At 41.6% G+C, this 23,660-nt stretch overlaps 1 protein-coding gene across 1 annotated transcript in view; it reads left to right on the forward strand.

The window, feature by feature from the left end:
* AVIL (advillin) overlaps positions 1–23,660 on the forward strand; it is a 72,325-nt gene that overhangs the window by 13,154 nt on the left and 35,511 nt on the right. The window contains exon 2 of the mRNA XM_075851953.1: positions 14,708–14,800. Within this exon, the coding sequence (XP_075708068.1) occupies positions 14,735–14,800 (66 nt within the window). The 5' untranslated portion in view covers positions 14,708–14,734. The remainder of the gene's footprint in view (positions 1–14,707; positions 14,801–23,660) is intronic.

Below are 23,660 nucleotides of genomic sequence, written 5' to 3' on the forward strand. Positions count from 1 at the left end.
GGTTGCAGGCCATTGCTGTATGTGAAGAGTCAGGCTTACTCGGTTATCATTTTAAGCCACAATATTATTTTAATAACCTTAAATGCAATAAGAAATTGGATAAATGTTTACTGTACAAAGCTTAAGGCCATAGATCAAATGATAAAATCTTATTTAAGTCAGAGTGAGAGGCTAGAGACAAGATTGTAACCTACATTATAAAGCATTATCGCTGCAAGACAATCTTCACGGACAAGCAGAGGAAATGCATCTGTCAGATTACAGAGGTTAATAGCTTATAAAGCAGGCGCTTGTGGGATATTCTATTATTGTTTTTGCTGCAGCAGAGTCTATTATGAGCATTGTTCTGCTGAAGTACAGTCATTCTCCAAATGGAAGGATCAGTCATTAAGCAAGGCTACAACCAGCCCTTCCATTTATGTGTAAATCGAATAATACATATTTTTTGATGTGATCGCTTTATAAATGTTATATATGCCGGAGAATTTTACAATTCAGGATCCAAAACTTTAGAGATCAGTATCCTATATTCTACATGTCCTTTTTTAGGGACACTAAACTAAAAGTTTATCTATTCCCCATCTGCTGTGCAGTTGAATGCAATCAATTGTTCCTTGTTGTCAGCTATTCTGGGCTACTGAGAGGCTGACTGTAGTCTTCTTACGAAAAGTCTCCAGAGAACGTCACCCCATAATCAATTTTTTATCTCAATTATAATATCTCAAGTTCTGAGAGCCTTCAGACTAAAGGTCCTATTACGTGCATGATATGGGCCATGAAAACGAGCACCGATTAACGAGACAGCTGGTTGATCGGCGCTCGTTTGCTCCTTTCACAAGGAGCAATGTATGAGGACGAGGGATCGTTACTACAATTGTTTGTCCCCATACCTTTCCATCAGGTCGGCAGCAGATCTCCCCATTTACACAGGGAGATATGCTGCCAACAACGATAATATTTAATGCTGCATAAACAAGCAGATCAGCCGATGAACGTGTGTTTGCTCATTCATCGGCTGATCGTTTCCCTGTTTACACAGGGCAATGATCAGGATTGAGCGTTCATATGAACAGGGCTGGTTTTAGACAAAGTGTGGCCCTTGGCAAGGTTAAAAGTAGGGCCCCAAATGCTTAATTATGGCCTGTTCACATCTGCGTTGGGGTTCCATTGATGGCTTCTGTCTAGACCTTTCCATCAGGCGAACCCATGAACGCAAACCAAACAAAAGCCATAGCTTCCGTTTGCATTACCATTGATTTCAATGGTAATGTTTCCGTTGCAAATGGTTTCCGTTTGTCTCCGTTCCATAAGGTTTCTGTTTCTTTGGCGGAAACAATAGTGCAATTGACTGCGCTATTGATTCCATCCAAAAAATGCAAACCTTACAGATCGAAGACAAACGGAAACCATTTGCAACAGAGGCATTACCATTGAAATCAATGGTAATGCAAACGGAAGATATGGTTTCAGTTTGGTTTGCGTTCATGGGTTCCCTTGACGTAAAGGTCTGACAGAAGCCATCAATGGAACCCCGACGCAGAGGTGAACACACCCTTACTGTATCAATAATGCAGTAAATTCAGAAGTCGGGTGTGCAGAGAACTGCATCACTGATTTCTAACACGTCCAGGAGTGTTGCAAGCCCCACAGCATATGTCCCTCCTCTCACACAAAAAAATTATATACATATATTATTAAATCATACAACTATACCAGATGAAATATTACCTGTATACTGTTACTGAATAATACCTCCACACCATAACTACATAGTGACTGAATAATACCACCATACTGTTACTGAATAATACCTCCACACCATAATCACATAGTGACTGAATAATACACCCATACTGTTACTAAATAATACTACCACATCATGACCACATAGTGACTGAATAATACACCATACTGTTATTGAATAATATCTCCACACCATAACCACACAGTGACTGAATAATACCATCATACTGTTACTGAATAATACCGCCACACCATAACCACATAATGACTGAATAATACCCCCATACTGTTACTGAATAATACCACCACACCATAACCACATAGTGACTGAATAATACCCCCATACTGTTACTGAATAATACCGCCACACCATAACCACATAGTGACTGAATAATACCCCCATACTGTTACTGAATAATACCCCCATACAGTTACTGAATAATACCACCACACCATAACCACATAGTGACTGAATAATGCCCCCATACTGTTACTGAATAAAAACCACTATACAAAGACCAATATTACTACCATGTAGTGACCATAAAGTGGTAGATGCCAGTTATACACAGGAGCTCTGCAGACAATATAAGTGACTCACAGATGATGTTTTCTCTGAATCGTTCACTTTCCCTTTTTTTGTCCATCCAGCCCAGACCACTGTGACCACTTATTCCAGCCACGACTTTTCTCTGCACAATTTGACACACAGACATGTTGGTTTCTCACTTTTCAAGCATCCTCCCCACCTATACCCCATCCTCTAAACAAACTCGTAATCTATAGTGCCCCAGATGGTAATAATAATCCCTCAGTGCTCGACACAATAAAAGTGCCCCATCAGTAACTATGCCCCCTTTGTGTGCCCACAGCAGTAATGCCCCTTTTTTCTCTCTGTAGATAGCGCCACACACAGCCCCCCTGTAGATAGCGCCACACACAACCCCCTGTAGATAGCGGCACAGTCCCCCCTTATATATAGTGCCACACAACCCCACTTAGTAGATAATGCCATACAGCCCCTCTTGTATATAGTGCCACACAGTCCCCCTCCCTTGTATATATAGTGCCACACAGCCCCTCCCTTGTATGTAGTGGCACACAGCCCCCATCCCTTGTATATAGTGCCACAATGCTCTCCCCTTGTATATAGTGCCACACAGCCCCTTTCCCTTGTATATAGTGTTACACAGCCCCCTCCCTTGTAAATAGTGCCACACAGTGCCCCCCTTGTATATAGTGCTACACAGCTCCCTCCCTTGTATATAGTGCCACACAGTGCCCCCCCTTGTATATAGTGCTACAAAGCCCCCTTCCTTGTATATAGTGCTACACAACCCCCCTCCCTTGTATATAGCACCACACAGAACCGCCCTTTGTATATAGTGCCACAAAGCACCCCCCTTGTATATAGTGCTACACAGCCCCCCTTCCTTGTATATAGTGCTACACAACGCCCCCCTTGTATATAGTGCTACACAGCACACCCCTTGTATACAGTGCTACACAGCAATCCCCCCCTGTATATTGCCAATCAGCCCCCCCCCCCAAAAAAAAATGTTGCACTTACCTTGCCCCGTTCCCACGTCGGACGGAGTGATGTACTACCTCCGGGAGGGACACTTGCGTAGACCAGCGAGATGCAGTGAAGTCATCACGCCGGTCTGGCAAGGGATTCTTCCCAGCACCTTATAAGCTGCAGGCCCAACATGGCCTGCAGCCTATAATATTCATTTGTATCTGCGTTCTGAGGATGCAGATACAAGTGAATGTGGCTGTCGCTAGCACCGTGTCTCCCTCCAGTGCTAGCAACGCCACCGGACATGATGGGGCCCGTGATGCCTGGCCCATAAATGTTATGGGCAGGGCAGCGCGGGCCCCATAGCAGCCACGGGCAGAAGGGCCCTAAGCAGCTGGGGGCCCTGGGCAATTGCCCATTTTGCCCCCCCCCCTAACACCGGCCCAGCATTTGCCTGATAATTGGCCTGTGTAGAAGGGCCTTTATTTCCATATGTGTGTCTGGCTGCTTTTATAATCTATTCTTAGTATCTTAAATTTTATGTTAAAGGATTTGCACATCTTTGAAGCATTTTTTTTTTAAATTAATCAATGTTTTAATTGCAACAACTTTTAAATTGACTTTTGTTAAAAAAAAAAATCCTTTTTAGGATGTCACTTCTATGTATCTTGTATACATAGAAGCTGTATTGGTCTGTCAAAGCTGATTCCGTCAGGTCAGATGAATTGACGGCCCGACTGAAAGCTGATCCTGCTTGCCTCTGACACGCAGCATCCAGATACAATGATCACCTCTAAGTTAATGAACAGGCTTAAAGAGGCTCTGTCACCAGATTATCAAATCCCTATCTCCTATTGCATGTGATCGGCGCTGCAATGTAGATAACAGTAACATTGTTGTTTTTTTTAAAACGATCATTTTTGGCCAAGTTATGAGCAATTTTATATTTATGCAAATGAGCCTTTCTTATGGACAACTGGGAGTGTGTTTTCTCTTATTTCCAACTGGGCGTGTATTGTGTGTGTACATCTGGGCGCGTTTACTTGTTTTACTAGCTGGGCGTTGTGAATAGAAGTGTTTGTCAGCATCATATGTCAGCATCATACACTTCTATTCACAACGCCCAGCTAGTAAAACAAGTAAACACGCCCAGATGTTACAAACACAATACACGCCCATTTGGAAATAAGAGAAAACACACTCCCAGTTGTCCATAAGAAAGGCTCATTTGCATAAATAAAATGTGCTCATAACTTGGCCAAAAATGATCCTTTTTAAAAAATTTATTTTTTTACTGTAATCTACATTGCAGCGCCGATCACATGCAATAGGAGATAGGGATTTGATAATCTGGTGACAGAGCCTCTTTAAAGAGGCTCTGTCACCAGTTTAATTCTTATCTATCTCCTACCTAATCTAATAAATGCTTTGATGTAGATAACTACTGTTTTGTTTGGTTTTTTTTTAAATGTTAATTAGTGACAAAGTTCTGATTATTTTTACATTTATGCAATTTTTTTTGTAAAAGCCCAACTGGGCTTTTTTTTTTAGTTTCACCAAGTGGGTGTTGTAAAGAAAAGTGTATGAAGCTGACCAATCAGCGTCATCTTTTCAACGCCCTCTTGGTGAAACTAAAAAAAAAAACGCCCAGTTGGACTTTTACAAAAAATGTGAATAAATGTAAAATGATTTTTTTATAAAAACTTTTATCTACATCAAAGTGTTTATTAGATTAGATAGGAGATAGAGAAGTATTAAACAGGTGACACAGCCTCTTTAAGGCCCTTTTACACCGGCCCTTTTACACTTTAAGGCCCTTTCACAGAACGCTTGTTCCTGATAATTGCCCTGTGTAAACAGGGCAACGATCAGCTGATGAATGAGCACACACTCGTTCATCGGCTTATTGCAGCGTTTTAAATGCCGAAACCATTATCGTTGTCGGTAGTACATCTACCTGTGTAAATAGGGAGATGTGCTTCCGACATGATAAAAATGTATGGGGACATTTAGAATTACATTTTCTCAAAAAATGTTAATTACATTTTCTCAAAATGTTAAAACTCATAAGAATTAACTTTGTAATTATTATTTGAGACTTTAACAATTTACTTTTACCCTCGAGTAGAACTGTTAATATATTCTTTCTGATATCTCAACTGTTTACAAGACATATTGAAACAGAAAAATGTATGGGGACGAGCGATTGGACTAATGAACGCTCCTCCCCATACTAGCGCCTTGTGAAAGGAGCAAACGATCACCGATCAACGAGCTGTCTCGTTCATTGCGCTCGTTTACACGGCCCACATCAGGCTGTGTAATATCACCTTTAAACTTGCTGTTTTGTTGAGTTCACTTTTAATCTCATCATCATCATCATCATCATCAAAGAGCAGGGTTACAATGAAATGTAACACCTCTATTATAAAGCTGGAGACAGATAACATAGGACCACATCATCGACAATAAGAGATGGACAGGTCCTCCTCCCCCTTCTTTGCGCAGTGACATCTCCAATGCTCACAACACTTCCTTTTAGGCCAATAGGTCATTTTCTAAATTAGGTTTCTTATGCCCAGGTGCCTGCTTGTAAAGCAGCAGCTCAGGCAAGGGGCTACCCTCCAATCATGTACAGAAAATAAATACAATCTGAAAAGAAAAACAGGTTAGAAAAGAATATGCTTTAGGGCTTATTCAGACGAACGTAAAATACGCGCGTGCAACGCGCGTGATTTTCACGTGCGTTGCCCGTAGCTATATTAGACAATGGGGCCGTGCAGACATGGCAGCGTTTTTTGCGCAGCGTTGCTCCGTTGCAAAAAACTCACGACATGTCCGTTGATTCACCGTTTTCAACGCATCACGCACCCATTGAAGTCAATGGGTGCGTGAAAACCACGCATGTCGCACGGAAGCACTTCCGTGCGAACTGCGTGTTTGCGCAACAGCTGTCAAAAGGATGAATGTAAACAGAAAAGCACCACGTGCTTTTCTGTTTCCAAGCATCCAAACGGAGTGTCTTTGCGATTAGCGAACCCCGACAACCGAAGCTAACTTCACCGGGTTCGGCCAAACTCGTTTTGGCCGAACCCGGCAAAAAAATTTCCGGTCCGCGACGTCGGGAGACATTCACTGTGCATGGTGCTGAAAGAGTTAAACTGGTTCAGCACCATGGACAGTGACTTGCGATCCCAAAATACATGAACCTGTAAAAAAAAAACGAAGTTCTAACTTACCGATTACTCCTGTCTCCTTCCTGCAGTCCGACCTCCCGGGATGACACTTCAGTTCAAGTGACAGCTCCAGCCAATCACAGGCCAAGCATTGGCTGCAGCCAATCACAGGCTGCAGCGGTCACTTGGACTGCCGCGTCATCCAGGGAGGTGGGGCTCGATGTCAAGAGAGGCGCGTCACCAAGGACGCGTCACCAAGGCAACGGCCGGGAAGTTCTCGGTAAGTAGGAACTTTATCTTTTTTTTTTACAGGTTTTTCGCTGTTGTGTTCGGCATTCAGTGTCGAGGGTGCTGAAAGATTTAGCTCTTTCAGCACCTTGGACAGTGACGGGCGTCGACAAGCCTCATCTCTATGATGCCGGCTGCGCGAAAATCACGCAGCCGCGCATCAGACACGGATGACACACGCAGCTGTCAAATAGTGTTTGCGCGCGCAAAACGCTGCGTTGTTTGCGCGCGCAAAAACGCAACGCTCGTGTGAATCCGGCCTTAGTATAGATTTGCAATTAGTATAAAGAAAAACTAAGGTGATACATTCTCTTTCAGAATCTAGGGTCAAAACATGTTAAGTGCTTTTCAGATTCCATTTTCTCCATATATCAGATGTATTGCACACACGTATACCAAAAACAAAAAAAGGTAGAATATTATAATATATAATAGTATATAACATTATAAAGGTGTATATATATATATATATATATATATATATATATATATATATATATATATATATATATATATATATTTTGTGACAACCTGGGGACCACTTAGCTCACAGGATCGCCATCTCCAGGGTAAGATGGTTGGCACACTCAAGAATTTTCACTCCCACACAGTGGATTCGGTATGAAACTGGCCGTAACCAGCTTTATTGTCTTCAATACAGCAAGCAGTTTTACAAAACAGTTCAAAATAAACCCTTGGCTGTCCAGCCTCTAATAAACATACAGCTTCCCTAGCTATCCGGGTGAAAGACCTTCTGCCCAGCACCTCACTACAAACATGTGTTCTAACTAGAACCTTTGAATCCCACAGGCTGGCAATACCTGTCTTCTGTCTTCCTCAGACTGGGAGCATTGTGTGAATAGATCAAACCCCTTCCCGCCATTTCACGTACAGTTACGTCATGGGAGATGGTCTTTTAACTGTACGTGAAACAGATGGAGCTGGCTCAGGAGCTGAGCCAGCGACATCACCGCCGGGTGACAGCTGTATGTTACAGCTGGCACCCTGAGGTATCGGCCAGGACCGGAGCTAGCCTCCGATCCGACCGATTAACCCCTCACATGCTGCGTTCAATAGAGATCGCAGCATGTGAGGAGTTTATAGCCACCGGCACCCCAGCAACGTGATCGCTGGGTTGCCGGTGGCTGCAAAGGCGATCGGAGGGCTAATACTTACCTCCCGGTCTGCCAGTAAGGGAATGTTACAGCGGACACCCCGAACTATCGCCAGGAACTGGAGCTAGCTCCAATTCCTGGCATTAACCCCTTTGATGCAGCGATCCATTGTGATCACTGCATCCTAGAGGTTTGTAGCAAATCGGCAGCCTGCCATGCGATGGCAAGGCTGGCGACTGTTACTATGGCCACAGGAGCCCTAACAATTGACTCCTGTCTGCCATTATGTAAGCTGATTAGGCCCCGCCCAGAGTTCCAATACATTGCACTACATAGGTAATGCAATGTATTAGAACATCAAACAAACAGTTGGACATGCAAGTTGTAAAAAATACAATAAAAGTTTCAAATAATAACACAAAACACAATCGCCCTTTTTCCCTTATCAAGTCATTTATTATTGAAGAAAATAATAAACCCATACATATTTGGTATCGCTGCGACCGTAACGACCTTAACTTTAAAAATATTATGTTATTTATTCCACACAGTGAATGCCGTAAAAAAAAAACGAAAAAATACTGACATAATTGCTATTTTTTGGTCACTTTGTCTTCCAAAAATTGAAATAAAAAAAGTGATCAAAAAGTCGCATGCACCCAAAAATGGTGTCTATAAAAACTATAACTCGTCTCGCTAAAAACAAGCCCTCATACAGCTCCGTCGACGAAAAAATTAAAACCGTTATGGCTCTCACAACTTGGCGACAGAAAAAATCCATTCTCTTTACAAAAGTTATTTTATTGTGCAAATAGTTGTAAAACATAAAAAGTGCTATAAATTAGGTATCGCCAGAATCGGACTGACCCGCAGAATAAAGGTAACATGTAATTTATAACGCATGGTGGACGCTGTATAAAAATAATTTTAATGCCAGAATTGCTGTTTTTTGGTCACGTTGCCTCCCAAAAAAAAAAGGATAACAAGTGATCAAAAAGTCACATGTACCCCAAAATGGTACCAATAAAAACTCCAGCTCGTCCCGCAAAAAAAACAGCCGTCATACCACTACGTCTATGAAAAAATAAAATTAGTAAAGGCTCCAATAAGCCAGGAAATAAAAATATGCAGTTGTGCCGGCCCGAGGGGAACGTTTCTTCTGTTTCAAGTGGCGAATTATCAAGGCCCCTAAAATTAGGGAACCAGGAAGGGGAGGGCTCAAACATATCTGCTGGAAGGGTGCCCGTATTATACCAGGACAACACTTCCCAGCAAAATTCCTGAAACTGCAAGATCCCGAGTGTGGACCAAAAGGGGAATAAGTAAAGACCATTTATTAGTGCGACACCGGCCTGTGCAGAAAGGATTGTGTCACAGCATAGCACACATCTATGGATTATTTTATTGTTTTTTTTACCCCATTATTATACCACCTGACTATGCCCCTTATATACTCCGCCCGGCTTACATGTACCCCCACATTATAAACGGAAACACCAGTAAGACTCCAAACAAAACTACTACAAGCAAAATCCATGCTCTGAAAGCCAAATGGCGCTACCTCCCTTCTGAACCCTACAGTGTGCCCAAAAAGCAGTTTACTTCCACATATATGGCATCGGCATACCCGGGAGAACCCTTTTAACAATATTTGGGGTGTGTGTTTCCAGTGGCACAAGCTGGGCGCCACATATTGGCATATCTATGGAAAAAATCCCATTTTCACTCTGCAACATCGAGTGCACACCAATTTCTGCCAATCACCTGTGGGGTTAATGTGCACAGTACAACCCTAGGTGAATACCTTGAGGGGTGTAGTTTCCAAAATAGGGTCACTTCTGGGGGGTTTCAACTGTTTTGGTCCCACAGGGATTTTGCAAATGCGACATAGTGCCCAGAAACCAATCCAGCAAAATCTGTACTGCAAAAGCCAAATGGCGCTCCTTCCATTCTGAGCCCTACTCTGTGCCCAAACAGCAGTTTATGACCACATATGTGGTATTGCCGTACACAGGAGAAGTTGCTTTACAAGTGTTGGGGTGCTTTTTTTAATTTATTTGTTGAGAAAATGAAACATTTTCAGCTAAAACTACGTCTTATTGAAGAAAAAGGATTTTTTTTATTTTCACTGCCCAATTCTAATAAAATCTATGAAACATCTGTGGGGTCAAAATGCTCACTACACCCCTAGATGAATTACTCAAGGGGTGTATTTTCGTGAATGGAGTAACTTTTGGGGAGTTTCCACTGTACTGGTACCTTAGGAGCTTTGCAAAAGTGACATGGTGTCAAGAAACCAATCCAGCGAAATCTGTGCTCCAAAAGCCAAATGCTGCTCCTTCTCTTCTGATCCTTGCCGTGTGCCCAAACAGCAGTTTATGACCACAAATGGGGTATTGCCGTACTCCAGAGAAGTTGCTTAACAAATGTTGGGGTTATTTTATTCCTTTATTTGTTGAGAAAATGAAAAATTTTGAGCTAAAGCTACGTCTTATTGGAAAAAAATGATTTTTTTTATCTTCACTTTCCAATTCTAATAAAATCTATGAAACCCCTGTGGGTTCAAAATGCTCACTACACCCCAGGATGAATTCTTCAAGGGGTGTAGTTTCCTAAATGGAGTAACTTTTTGGGTGAATTCACTGTTTTGGTCCCTTAGGGGCTTTGCAAATGCGACATGGTCTCCGCAAACCATTCCTGCTAAATTTGAGCTCCAAAAGCCAAATGGCACTCTTTCCCTTCTAAGCCCTGCCGTGTGTCCAAACAGCCTTTTATGACCACATGCAGGGTATTGTTTTACTCGGGAGAAATTGCTTTACAAAAGTAGTGGTGTATTTTCTCCTTTTAGTCCTTGTGGAAATTAGGTAAACCTACATTTTCTTTGAAAGAATGTAGATTTTCATTTTCACGGCCTACTTCCAATAATTTATGCAAAAAATCTGCGGGGTCAAAATGCTCACTATACCCCTAGATAATTTCCTCAAGGGGTATAGTTTCTAAAATGGGGTCACTTTTGGGGGATTTCTACTGTTTTGGCGCAGCAAGAGCCTTTCAGACCTGACATGGTGCCTAAAATATTTTCTAATAAAAAGGAGGCCCCAAAATCCTCTAGGTGTTCCTTTGTTTCTGAGGCCTGTGCTTCAGTCAATAAGTGCACTAGGGCCACATGTCGGGTATTTCTAAAAACTGCAGAATCTGGGCAATAGATATTGAGTTGCGTTTCTCTAGTAACACTCTCTGTGTTACAAAAAAAATAGATGAAATATGAATTTCTGCAACAAAAAAAGAAATTTGAAAATGTCACATCTACTTTGCCTTAATTCCTGTGAAACATCTAAAGGGTTAAGAAACTTTCTAAATGCTGTTTTGAATACTTTGAGGGGTGAAGTTTTTAAAATGGGGTGACTTATCGAGGGTTTCTAATATATAAGGCCCTAAAATTCACTTCACAACTGAACTGGTCCCTGTAAAAATAGCCTTTTGAAATTTTCTTGAAAATTTGAGAAATTGCTGCTAAAGTTCTAATCCTTGTGATGTCATAGAAAAATAAAAGGATGTTCTAAAAACAATGCCAATCTAAAGTAGACATGGGTGATGTTAATTATCAACAATTTTGTGTGGTATTACTTATCTGTCTTACAAGCAGATACATATAAATTTAGAAAAATGCTAATTTTTGCAATTTTTCACAAAAATGTGGTGTTTTTCACAATTAAATACTTAAAGAGGCTCTGTCACCAGATTTTGCAACCCCTATCTGCTATTGCAGCAGATAGGCGCTGCAATGTAGATTACAGTAACGTTTTTATTTTTAAAAAACGAGCATTTTTGGCCAAGTTATGACCATTTTTGTAGTTATGCAAATGAGGCTTGCAAAAGTCCAAGTGGGTGTGTTTAAAAGTAAAAGTCCAAGTGGGCGTGTATTATGTGCGTACATCGGGGCGTTTTTAATACTTTTACTAGCTGGGCGCTCTGATGAGAAGTATCATCCACTTCTCTTCAGAACGCCCAGCTTCTGGCAGTGCAGACACAGCGTGTTCTCGAGAGATCACACTATGTCGTCACTCACAGGTCCTGCATCGTGTCAGACGAGCGAGGACACCGGCACCAGAGGCTACAGTTAATTCTGCAGCAGCATCGCATCAGCGTTTGCAGGTAAGTAGCTACATCGACTTACCTGCTAACGCCGATGCTGCTGCAGAATCAACTGAAGCCTCTGGTACCGGTGTCCTCGCTCGTCTGACACGATGCAGGACCTGTGAGTGACGTCACAGCGTGATCTCTCGAGAACACGCTGTGTGTCTGCACTGCCAGAAGCTGGGCGTTCTGAAGAGAAGTGGATGATACTTCTCATCAGAGCGCCCAGCTAGTAAAAGTATTAAAAACGCCCCGATGTACGCACCTAATACACGCCCAGTTGGACTTTTACTTTTAAACACGCCCACTTGGACTTTTGCAAGCCTCATTTGCATAACTACAAAAATGGTCATAACTTGGCCAAAAATGCTCGTTTTTTAAGAAGAAAAACGTTACTGTAATCTACATTGCAGCGCCTATCTGCTGCAATAGCAGATAGGGGTTGCAAAATCTGATGACAGAGCCTCTTTAATGTATCGAGCAAATTTTGCCAGTAACATAAAGTCCAATGTGTCACGAGAAAACAATCTCAGAATCGCTTGGATAGGTAAAAGCATTCCGAAGTTATTACCACATAGAGTGAAACATGTCAGATTTAAAAAAATTGGCTGTGTCCTGAAGGCCAAAACAGGCTGTGTCCTTTAGGGGTTAAAGAGGCTCTGTCACCACATTATAAGTGCCCTATCTTCTACATAACGAGATGGGCGCTATAATGTACGTGACAGCAGTGCTTTTTATTTAGAAAAACAATTTATTTTTACCACGTTAAGAGCGATTTTAGCTTCATTCTAATTACTTTCTTAATGCCCAACTGGGCATGTTTTTACTTGTGCTGTCTTATACTAACACATTAATGTTACTGAGTGTTTAGACAGTGACTAGACATTCCTTCCAGCCAGAACGGGATGTCTATTCACAATTCTAACACTTCGGTAACGTTTCTGTGGTACTTACAGCAAAGCAAAGCGTTATCTCCCTGTGATTTACAGCGTGATCTCGCGAGATCTTGCTCTGCTGTAAGTACCACAGAAACGTTAACGAAGTGTCGGGATTGTGAATAGACATCCTGTCCTGGCTGGAAGGAATGTCTATTCACTGCCTAAACACTTCAGTAATGTTAATGTGTCAGTATAAGACAGCACATACTGATCTAGCAAGATCCCTATGCGCTGACTAAATGAATGGAGAGAAGTGCATGACGCTAATTGGTCACTGATTGGTCAGCGTCATACACTCCTCTGTACAATTATGGTTAATAGCCTCCAGATACAAAGTTTTACTGGGCTAGGTATTGTTCCAAAGAACATCCTCCCATTATTTAAGGCAACTCTATAATAGATAATTAATACAAGAGAAACAGAGTCTTAAAGCCAATATATGTCAAAAAATGTCAAAAATGCTTTATTTAAATATACAGAACAACAAACATTTAAAAAGATATATATGACCGGAGAAACTCAATAAGTAATCAACATAGAAATACATCAGGAAAACCAGAGTTATGAATAGTGAACCCTATTGTATAGGTTGCAGTAAGAGTATCACTGGTATAAGGTTTGGTAAATTACACTCAGTACACATATTAGTACTAATACAGGACATAAATAGTCCAAAGAAGAAACATATTGTACTAGAGAGATAGATATAGACCGTACCCTGAATCTTCAGGGAAAAACAGGATATTCTTACCCATGAGTGTCTTTAAATGTTTCCTGATGATCTGTGTGCGCCCCGACGCGCGTTTTGCGACTGTCCGCTTCCTCAAGGGGGTGTAGTGTGTCTATCCAGTGGGCACCCTATATATACCATCTATGTATAGCCCAGGTGTATTCTTGGACGGGGTAGACTTCATTTAGAATACACCTGGGCTATACATAGATGGTATATATAGTGTGCCCACTGGATAGACACACTACACCCCCTTGAGGAAGCGGACAGTCGCGAAACACGCGTTGGGGCGCACACAGAGATCCCATATTAAACGGATCCCATATTAGTCTACGGATGACGGTTGCCACTTAAAGCATCTGTCACAGCCTCTGTTTAACATATTTCGGGAGCTTTTCCTGATGTATACGTTACCGGTGGACAAAAATGTGAACCGAGCCTAACTGATTAGAAAGATCTGTAAACACAAGACCTTCATATGGCAGGGCTTGTTATACCTTTCTACTGTAGCCCTTCAGCCAGAATATGGTGACACCTGGGTCTCATCAGTGGTTGAAGTCCAAGCCAAAATAAAAATATCATCAACAAGGACTAAGAGGTTGTTTGAGAGACAATCCAAATAAGTGATAAACTCCAGCATCAAGTAATCCCCAAGTGTCCTGTCAATATCTGGGTCACTGTAGGATCCTCAAACAAGGAAGGGTATAATGTGTCAAAAATCCGAATTTTTGGACAACTTTCAGATTTATCTTTTATGTTAAGGAAACCCTCCTGGAAAAACTGATAGACTGTGTTTTGCCTAGTGCAGACTTTTTTTATTATGTGTTTGAATCCCTGAGTCACGCAAGGTTCCCTCAGGTCCTGAACTATTCATAACATAGTGTATCACTGTAACATGGAGTGTTCCTTTAAATGATCAGCTGTTCATTGGAATGAAAGGAGAAGCCGTTCTAACCACTATGCAAAACCGAGAACGCAGACAGACATATACGACTGATACCTAGTATACATATGCCTTAAGTATTAGTCATACTACAAAAATACTCTATAATGTTTTCCAGGTCTCAGAAGAACACAACAGAAGAATCATGGCACTCAGTGGTGCTTTTAAGGCAGTCACCCAAACCCCGGGACTCTTAATTTGGAGAATTGAGGTAGGTGTGGACATTACAAATAGACTGACAAGGTGTTTATCACGTCTTGTCATGTGATAATGTGTTACAGCCAGTTCTCTAGTATAAAGGGATAATTTACAAAATGAAAAAAAAAATAAAAAAATGTGATTTGTGGATCTACCATTTTATTTTATTATTTTCATTTTAAGTTTGGACTTTTGATCAAATAAAATTGTCTAATATTTGAAAATGTGTTTTATTTTTAAGGAAAAAATGTTTTAGTAAAATATTAGCTACTATCAAATGACTATTACAAAAAAATCAGCCCCTTTCCATTTGCTGTATTAGGGCATATATGGACATCATATAGAGGGGTATAGAGACCATGCATTACATAGACATCCTTTCATTTGAATGACTGGCATGTAATATTACATTTGCTGCTGTGTGGCGGATTGCTGCTTTTCCCGGGGATATCAGGTGATCGCAGAGGGCACCACCTTTAAATTCCTTAAAATCAGGGGCAATTTTAGCCTTTATGCCTTACCTTACAACATTTAAATCCCCATCCGCAGGACATTTTAAGCTGCCTGAGATGCAAAGTGAAATGACTCCCTCTTCCTTAATTGAGATTGGAAAAAGTGAAGGATGCATATGACATACGTAGCATGAGACACATCCTTTTAGACATAAGCCTCACTCCTAAATACTCATATAAGAGCCTATAATGGTGACTTATAGTCATGCACAACACAAAGTACAATCCCATCCTTCTTCCTCTATTGTCAGCCGTCAAGAGATTACGTGTGAGCAGCAACAGTATGGGACTAAAAGGTTATGTAGACCTTTTGAAGGCAACTTTTATTTTTTTATTTTTTTAAATAAATCAGTTTTATTTTATTTTGAACAACTTTTGAATTTGGTTTTCTTAAAAAAAATCAAAAAACTTTTTGAGCTACAGCTTCTCTGTATTCTGAATACATAGAAGCTGTATCTTGTGGTCAAAGCTGAATCCGTCAGCGGGACTGGCGGCTTCAGTGAGCGATGGTTCTCCGTGTCCCTGACATGCAGGATCAAGCTATTATCGATCACATCTAAGTTCATTTCCTGCGTGTCTTTGGTGAGCAATGGTCCTGCGTGTCTCTGACATGCAGGATCCAGATATTATCGATCACATCTACACAGGATCCAGCTATTATCGATCACATCTATGTTAATAAACTTAGATGTGATCGATAATAGCTGCATCTTGCGTCTCAGAGACACACAGGAACAGATCTCACCCAAGCCGTCAGTCCCGCTGACCTGACAGATTCGGCTTTGACCGCAAGATACAACTTCTATGTATCCAGCAAGTAAATAAAAAAATAAAATAAAACCCAGTTCATAAGTTGTTCAAACTAAAAAAAAATAAAACATTGATTTATTCAAAAGAAACATATTGCTTTCAAATGTTTACGTAGATTTTTTTCAAGGAGTGACATCATACCTGCCAAAATTATGCCCTCTGAATTCAGGAAAGGGTGCCATCTTAGGCAAATTATCATGTTTTATGTTTGTAAGCGCAGCCCTAAGCTAACATGGCATTCCCACAGGTCAGTCAGACTTCAGGCCCGGTTGCTTGATCTGTTAGTGACCGCCAATACACCTTTTCACGGCGGTCAATAGTGACCACGGCATCTGAGTGGTTTTAGAGGGAGGGGGCTCTCTCTCTCACCCCATCGGCACACCTACTATGCGATCGTGGGATACCGATGGTTTCTGTGGCAGCCTCTAGTTAATGCTTTTAGGCAATGCATGGCCTAACAGATGCCTGTTAGTTTTACACTGACAGGCATAATACACTGCAATACAGAAGTATTGCAGTGTATTATAAAAGCGATCAAATGATCGCATAGCGAAGTCCCGTAGTGGGACTAAAAAAAGTTTAATAAAGTTTATAATAAATAAATAAAAATCCCAAGTAAAAAGAAATTAAAAACCCACTTTTTTCCCCTTACATAATGCTTTATTATATATTTAAAAAAATGTAAAAAATTTACACATATTTGGAAATTGCCGCGTCCGTAACGTCCTCCCCAAAAAAAAGCCCTCATACGGCTGTATCGGTAGAAAAATAAAACAAGTTATGGCTCTCAAATTATGGCGACACAAAAACAAATAATTTTGAAAAAAAAGTGGTTTTACTGTGTAAAAGTAGTAAAACATAAGAAAACTATATAAATTTGGTATCGTCGCAATCATAACGTCCGACTGAATAAAGTTATTATGTTATTTATACCACACGATAAGCGGCGTAAATTTAGAATGCAGAAAAGAGTGGCAAAATTGCTAAAAATTTAATAAAAGTTAATCAATAAATTATATGTACCCCAAAATGGTGGTATTAAAAAATAGAACTTGTCCCGCAAAAAAAAGTCCTTATACAGCTATGTCGACGCAAAAATAAAAAAGTTGTAGCTCTTTGAATGCAACTATGGAAAAACTTAAAAAATTGCTTAGTTAATAAGTCCTAAAATAGGCTGGTCACTAAGGGGTTAAAGAAAATATTTGGCGACATAAAAAGTTGTCAGAATACCCTTATCAAAATGCATGATATCTTACAAAGAATACAACTCACTACTACCCAGTTCACATGGTACAGTCCACCCAAAATCAGTATTGTGCCGATTGATAAAATTTTTTATTGAACTTAAAGTCTTTATATACACATTACAATTGGGCAATGGTTGTAGGACTGTGAAAAAAGGAGTTGTCACTTCACAAAGGAGTGAATGGGAATGATTATTTCCAGTAGTTTTTATGGGGTGCTCTGCTTATCGGCTTCCTTTGGCTTTGTATTTTTAGGCCTACAATGCATCTTCAAGGCAGGAGATTGGATGCCTGCAACAATGTTTTACTTCTAGGAATTTGTTTGAGCTGAGACAGAGTTTTCCCAAAGTACAGAGAAACAAATAAAACTTGATATTACTATGCAGGGGTGGGATACAGCTGGTTCTCTTGCACCGCTTGCTAAAATTACAGCCGGCATGAAGCTGGAGCCCGGAACCGGTCCCCTGCACTCAATTGTATCCGCGTTCTTAGGACGCAAATACAATTGATTTGCCTAGCGCTGCCATGGCGAGGCACAGGACACCTCGCCATTCAGCGCTTTAGCAATGATGCAGTCGGCGCGATGACCTCATCACACCGCTGCATCGTTCTGCAGGATGAAGCCTGGCATTGCTGGTGGACAGCGCGGGAACGGGGACAGGTAGGCATGTAATTTTTTTTTTCTTTTACAGTGGGCAGTATTGGGGATGCTAAATCTACAGGAACTCTATAGGGGGCTATATCTACAAGGTGGCCCTAAATCTACAGTGGGTACTAAATCTACAGGGGACTCTATAGGGGGCCATATCTACAAGGGGCACCAAATCTTCAGGGGGCACTAAATCTACAGGGGACTCCATAGGGTGCCATATCTACAGGGGGTACTAAATCTACTGGGGACTCTGTAGGGGGCCAGATCTACAGGGGATACTAAATCTACAGGGGACTCTACAGGAGGCCATATCTACAAGGGGTGCTATCTACAGGGGGCACTAATTCTACAGGGGGTATTAAATCAACAGGGGACTCTATAGGGGGCCTCATCTACAAGGGGCACTAAATATACAGGGGGCACTAAATCTACATGGGGTCACTAAATCTACAGGGGACTCTTTAGGGGCCCATATCTACAGGGGGCACTAAATCTACAGGGGCATTACATATACAGGGGACTCTATAGGGGGCCCTATCTATAGGGGGCACTAAATCTACAAGGGAGTCTACAGGGGGCATCTACAGGGGGCACTACATCTACAGGGGTCACTGTATGATCTGCAGAGAGATGATGGGTGTATCGTTCTTTTTATGTGAAACAGCAACTCCCAGCATTTCATTATCATTATTCAGGCTAAACTGGGAGCTGTCGTTTTATGCCATACAAACTTATGTGGCAGGGGTTAAACTGAAATTGCAAATGATCTCTGTATTAAGCTGTATTTGTGCTTATGCTGTATATATGTACTGAGCTTGGTTCTGGTGCTGTATTTATGTACATAGCTTGCTTCTAGTTCTGTATATATGTACGGAGCTTCGTTCTGGAGTTATATACATCATAAGAACCAAGCTCAGTACATATATACAACTCCAGAACCAAGCTCCGCATATAAATACAGCACCAGAACCAAGATCAGTACATAAATACTGCACCAGAACAAAGCTCAGTACAAATATACAACACTAGAACAAAGCTCAAAACAATTTATATACTGAGCTTGGTTATGGTGTTGTGTGTATGTATATATATATATATATATATATATATATATGTACTGAGCTTGGTTCTGGTGTTAAATATGTAGTCCGATTGGTTGTTATGATGTATATATTTGCTGAGCTTGGTTCTGGTGTTGTATTTATGTACTGAGTTTGGTTGTTATGCTGTATATATGTATTGAGCTTGGTTCTGGTGCTGTATTTATTTCAGAGCTTGGTTATGGTGTTGTATATGTGTACTGAGCTTTGTTCTGGTGCTGTATATATGTACTGAGCTTTGTTCTGGTGCTGTATTTATGTACTGAGCTTTGTTCCGGTGCTGTATTTATGTACTGAGCTTGGTTCTGGTGTAGTATTTATGTACCGAGCTTTGTTCTGGTGCTGTATATATGTTCTGAGCTTTGTTATGGTGCTGTATATATACAGCACTAGAACCAAGCTCAGTACATATATACAATACCAGAACAAAGCTCAGTATATATACTAGTCTTTCTCAATGAATTAGAATATCATTAAAAGATAATTGATTTCAGTAATTCAATTCAAAAAGTGTCTCTCATATATTATATAGATTCATTACACACAGGGGGATCTATTTCCAGCATTGTTTTTCTTGTAATGTTGATGATTATGGGAACAGTTACTGAAAACCCAACATTTAAGTCACTCAGAAAATTAAAATATTATACAAGCCCAATTTCACAAAAATGATTTTTAATACCGAAATATTGTCCTACTAAAAAGTATGTCCAGTATTTGCCCTCAATACTTGGTCGGTGCTCCTTTTGCATGAATTACTGAATCAATGGTGTGGCATGGGGGTGATCAGTCTGTGGCACTGCTGAGGTGTTATGGAAGCCCAGGTTGTATGATAGCGATCTTCAGCTCATCTGCATTGTTGGGTCTGGTGTCTCTCATCTTCCTCTTGACAATACCCTTTAGATTCTCTGTGGGGTTTAGGTCAGGTGAGTTTGCCAGCCAATCAAGAACAGTGATACTGCGGTTATTACACCAGGTATTGGTACTTTTGGCAGTGTGGGCAGGTGCCATGTCCTGCTGGAAAATTAAATCTGCATCTCCATAAAGCTCGTCAGCAGAGGGAAGAATGAAGTGCTGGGAAATGTCCTGATAGACGCTACGCTGACTTTGGACACGATATAACACAGTGGACCAACACCGGCAGATGACACGGACCTCAATCCATCACTGACTGTGGAAACGTCACACTGGACTGCAAGACACTTGGTTTGACGCCTCTCCACTCTTCCCCCAAACACTGGGACCGAGATTTCCAAATGAAATGCAAAATTTACTTTGTGAAGTTTCCACAGTCAGTGAAGAAGCAACCTGGGCTTCCATAACAGCTCAGCAGTGCCACAGGCTGATTGCCCCCATGCCACGCCGCATTGATAACACCTCAGCAGTGCCACAGGCTGTTCGCCTCCATGCCACGCCATTGATGCAGTAATTCATGCAGAGTCGGAGCCCCGACCAAGTATTGAGGGCAGATACTGCACATACTTTTCAGTAGGATGACATTTCAGTATTAAAAAGAATTTTTTAAATTGGGCTTATATAGTATTCCAATTTTCTGGGTTTACATTAACTGTTCCCATAATCATCAACATTAAAAGAAAAAAAATGCTGGAAATAGATCCCTCTGTGGGTAATGAATCTATACAATATATGAGAGAAACTTTTTGAATTGTATTATTTATGTTTTGAGCTTGGTTGTTCTGATATGTATGTACTGAGCTTGGTTCTGGTGCTGTATTTATGTACTGAGCTTGGTTCTGGAGGGTATATATGTACTGAGCTTGGTTCTGATGCTGTATATAAGTACTGAGCTTTGTTCTGGTGTTGTATTTATGTACTGAGTTTTGTTCTGCAGTTGTATATATGTACTGAGTTTGGTTCTGGTGTTGTATATGTGTATGAGTTTGGTTCTATTGCTGGATATATGTACTGAGTTTGGTTCTGGTGTTGTATATATGTATGAGATTGGTTCTGATGCTATATATATGTACTGAGCTTGGCTCTGATGTTGTATATATGTACTAAGCTTTGTTCTGGTGCTGTATATATGTTCTGAGCTTCTCTTTGGTGCTGTATATATGCATTGAGCTTAGTTCTTGTCGCGATGCGGGGTGTGGACCCACTGGGCCGTACCGCGTAGCGGGGATGGCAGCTGGCCAAACCAGAAAGTACACAGTTCAATGGTTCAGCGAGAGTACCTGAGGCAATCGTAGGCAGTGGCGAGGCGGACACGTCCAGAACCAGGCGGTGGGAAGTCGTTCAGTGAGGCGTAGCAGGGCAGCGTAGACTGTAGCACAGCACGGTAGGTAGCACAGCATGGCTATAGCACTAGGTAGCACGGAAACAGGATACGGGATACGGGATACAGGAGCAAGGTACACTGGGAGGCTGGAAGGCACTGGGAGACCATAAGCAAGACGAACAACGGGAAAACTAACAACGCTCTGACAAAGGGCAAGAGGGCAGAGCCCTTTTTATAGCCCAGGGCATCCTGGGCAAGATTGCAGGTTTTTGCAAAAACGCGCGCACTGGCCCTTTAAGGCCGTGCACGCGCGGGCGCGCGTACCCGCCGGAGACACTCGGGATCCGGAAGAGAGTGCCGGCGCCTGACTGTGGGACGACGCTGCAGGCAGGTAAGCTGTCCATGGCCACGGCCGTCTGGGTTAACGACCGATCGACGGGCCGTGGCCATAGACGTTACAGTTCTGATGTTGTATATATGTTCTGAGCTTCTCTTTGGTGCTGTATATATGTATTGAGCTTGGTTGTTATGATGAATATAACTCCAGACCAAAGCTCAGTACATATATATATATATATATATATACACAGCACCAGAACCAAGCTCGGTACATATATACAGCACCAGTACAAATACAGCTCAGTACAGAGATAATTTGCAAATTTAGTTAAACCCCTGCCATATAAGTTTGTGCGGCATAAAACTACAGCTCCCAGTATAGCCAGAACGATGGCAAGGATAAGCTGGGAGTTGCTGTTTCACAAAAAAGAACGATACACACATCATCTCGCTGCAGATCATACAGTGACTACAGTACTGAGCAGTCACAGGGAGAATAAACATTTACATTTAGTGACTCACCAGTGACGACTTCTCAGATTCTAGTCGTTCTCCTTACTTTTCCATCTTATCCAGAACTCTATTATGCCTCCTGGCCATGACCCATTTCTGCGTAAATGGGTAAATCAGATGTCTTCGGAAGCCCACTTTTTCAAAATTTCTGCACCTATAAACGAAGAGCAAATTCTTATGGTACCACACTCTATGCCCCCAAATATAATCGTATCATACACTGTGTCCCCGAATATAATAGCGCTACACACTGTGCCCCTGAATATAATAGTAAGATACACTGTGCCCCTGAATTTAATTGTGTCAAACACTGTAAAGTAATGCACCACACACAGTGCCCCCTGTAGATAGTGCCTCTCATAGAACCCCCTGTAGAGAGTGCCCCTCATAGAGCCCTCTGTAGATAGTGCTCCCAGTAGAGCCCTGTGTAGATAGTGCTCCCAGTAGAGCCCTCTATAGGTAGTTCTCCCCATAGAGCCCTCTGTAGGTAGTAGCATTCCCTGTAGATAGTGCCCCCTGTAGCGTTCCCTGCAGACAGGGCGCCCTGTGGCATTCACTGTAGTTTTCCCTGTATACTGCCCCCTGTAGCGTTCCCTGTATAGTGCCCCCTGTAGATAGGTCCCCCTGTAGCGTTCCCTGTAGATAGAGCCCCCTATGGCGTTCCCTGTAGATAGAGCCCCCTGTGCCCCTATGTTGGTCCCTGTAGATAGGGCCCCATGTGGCATTCCCTGTATATGGGGCTCTATCTACAGGGAACGCCACATGGGGCCCTATCTACAGGCACCGCCACAGGGGCACAGGGGGCTCTATCTACAGGGAACGCCACAGGGGTCTCTATCTACAGGGAACGCCACAAGGGGATCTATCTACAGGAAATGCCACAGAGGGCCTTATCTACAGGGAACACCACAGGGGGGCCTATGTGGCGTTACCCTGTAGATAGGGCCCCTGTGGCGTTCCCTGTAGATAAGGGGCCCTATATAGTCCCCTGTAGTTAATTCCCTACATAGTCTTCTGTAGTTCTCGTTCACTGTATAGTCCCCTATGTAGTGCCCTATAGGGATATACTAAAAAGAATGAAGAAAAAGAATGAACAATATTCAATATTAGTAATGGGCGAAAATATAGAAAAATATATAATGAGTTTTTTATGTTTCGAAAACATGGAATGGACATATTTTCATTGTAGTTAATGAGAAAATAAAAACAAATTCCATAGAAACAGATGTGTAAAAATGTTTCCTGTGCTTGATAGACCTGGAATGAACAGGATATATGTGTAGTTTATAGTGGAATGAACACATATTCCACAGCACAGGAAAATAATTACGCATCTGTCTTTATGGAATATGTGTTCATTCCCTTATAAACTACACATAGATCCTGTTCTTTCCAGGTCTATCAAGCACAGGAATTTCCAAAGGCATCTGTTTATATGGAATTTGTAGTTAATGAGGAAATAAA

Source organism: Rhinoderma darwinii, chromosome 2 (assembly GCF_050947455.1).
Source record: "Rhinoderma darwinii isolate aRhiDar2 chromosome 2, aRhiDar2.hap1, whole genome shotgun sequence".
Taxonomy (NCBI): Eukaryota; Metazoa; Chordata; class Amphibia; order Anura; family Rhinodermatidae; genus Rhinoderma; species Rhinoderma darwinii.